Source organism: Anneissia japonica, unplaced genomic scaffold (assembly GCF_011630105.1).
Source record: "Anneissia japonica isolate Jap-2015-1 unplaced genomic scaffold, ASM1163010v1 scaffold1302_len1884557_cov193, whole genome shotgun sequence".
NCBI lineage: Eukaryota > Metazoa > Echinodermata > Crinoidea > Comatulida > Comatulidae > Anneissia > Anneissia japonica.
The window spans coordinates 99,629-101,687 of record NW_022736804.1 but is presented as its reverse complement, the minus strand read 5'-3'; the positions used below and the strand labels follow the sequence as shown (position 1 = coordinate 101,687).

The 2,059-nt window shown below is 36.2% G+C and overlaps 1 protein-coding gene across 1 annotated transcript in view; it reads right to left on the bottom strand.

Moving 5' to 3' along the window:
• Positions 1–802: 802 nt before the first annotated feature.
• The window catches only part of LOC117116884, a 2,440-nt gene continuing 1,183 nt past the window's right edge, over positions 803–2,059 (bottom strand). The window contains exons 2-3 of the mRNA XM_033260998.1: positions 1,862–2,039; positions 803–1,303 (exon numbers count right to left, since the gene is read on the bottom strand). Of these exons, the coding sequence (XP_033116889.1) occupies positions 833–1,303; positions 1,862–2,039 (649 nt within the window). The 3' untranslated portion in view covers positions 803–832. The remainder of the gene's footprint in view (positions 1,304–1,861; positions 2,040–2,059) is intronic.

Genomic DNA, 2,059 nt, shown 5'->3' with positions numbered 1-2,059 from the left:
AGATGGGTGTAAGAGAAAGCAATAGAGTATATTGAGTTAAATCAATTTTCTTTTGTTATTGCAACTATTACTAATATGTTAACAATTTTTTCCTTCTACACCATTGATCTCTTGGTTCAGTTGTAGCTCAGATATTAATATCACATAAAAGTCAATATTTCAATTGAAAATTTTAATTTATATTTAATACAAATTAAGTTAATTATCTTTAAAACAATAAAAAAAAACTCATAGAAATTTAACATAATAATAATACAAAATGTTACCATAATTTAAAGGCAATATTAAAAAATAATAGTTCATATTTTTCAATTCTACCTTTTGCTTGTGATGAAAGATATTGGCCTAAATCTTGGTTTCCATAGAATCGCTCACCCTATCAGTGACAGCCGCCAACAATTGTCAGAAAGGTTGAACCTGGTTGCAGATGCATCAGGGTGCATTGCTATCTGCCCTGACGCAATCGGGAAGGCACCCCGATTTGTCTGCAACGCAATCGTCGAAGTTGAACCAGTTTCAACCTTCTCTACAACTGTCGGCAACTGTCACCAATAGGGTGAGCGGTTCAATGGAAAGCAAGCTTCACTTAAAAAGAAAAGAAATGTATCTATTTTTTCTTCTCTTTAGAAGGCCAGGTGATATTTAAGGGGCCTCTTAAATAAGGAATTAATGTGATGCTTTATAAACTAAATCTTCTTACAAAGCTTTAGGGCATGGAAATTCATTTAGTCATGAGATTAAATCCTGTTATCGTGACAGAAATTGAATCTAGGACCCGCAACTCCACTGGTGAAAAATACCCTGCTAATTTCAACACATGAGATCCCCAACACTATGACCTTTTCTTCAAGATTGACGTATAATTTATCAACAACAGGCCACCAAGAATGGCACAATCTTTGGCAACAATCTCAACTTGTGTCCAATATTCAACTTTACGAGACGTCCAGTACTTGAAGTCACAGTCAATGCAAAATAGCAAGATTATATGCAGGACGATGATTATCATCGATGTAGTTGATACTTTAATATTCGACATCTGTAATATCGCACTCGTCACTCCGATGCACATATACAATGGTAATAGAATATTGCCTAGTAATATGTGCGATAGAAATGCCTTCTTATCCTCGGGACTGTAAAAAAGTAGAGCTATGTAGAACATAATGTGGAGGGCAAGAATTTGGCAACCAGTAGGGAAGAGGTTCCGTAGACGATATTTGCGTATCAGATTTTCATGGGCACGGCTAGCAAGGACAAAGTTACAGCCAATGAGGGCAGTGTCACGGGATATAAGACGAGCCTGTGAATCCAAAATAAAAACATTTTCAACGTTTAAAGATTTATGACTAATAATTTTACCACTTTTATTATTAGCCTGCCTCTTGTACAGTATGTATTATCTAGGTCCCAGGTATTCAACCTGTTTAAGCTGGTAGCCAGTTGCAATTTGTTGAGACCAGCGGTGCACCAACGTAATTGTGTACCCATTCCCTTTTATAGGCCTACAAATTTTATAATACAGGCCTATTATAATTAGGCCCAGCCTTGGTTTCTAAGATTGATGGTACTTTTCAGCATCAACATTGGACAACACATGCATTTGTGAGACACGACTAATTCCTGGCCCGTTTCTGATTGGTCAGTTGTTAAGTTCGACTGACACTCTGGAAAAGTCCATTCTTTTGCATCTTCAACGGAAAATCGACTGGAAAAATGATTTATTTTCTAGCAATCAAAATCTTTGGTGCGCCTGGAGTTAAATACCGGGGATCTAGGTAATAGCTAGCTTTACATAGGAAAACAGACCTCATAATTATATTCTCTTTGTACATAACACAAAATATTGGTATCAACTTACTCTTAGCCATTCATTCATATCTATATGTGCTGTCTGGGTTAGGATGCAATGTACCATGTAGATAGCAGACCCAATCAGTGCAAACAAGGAACGCTGTGTTTTCGAACCCATCATACTGCCAACAATTAGACTTGATAGACAGTAGATAAATATGTACTCTCTTGGAAATCCTTCATACCTAAACATTATATATAAATA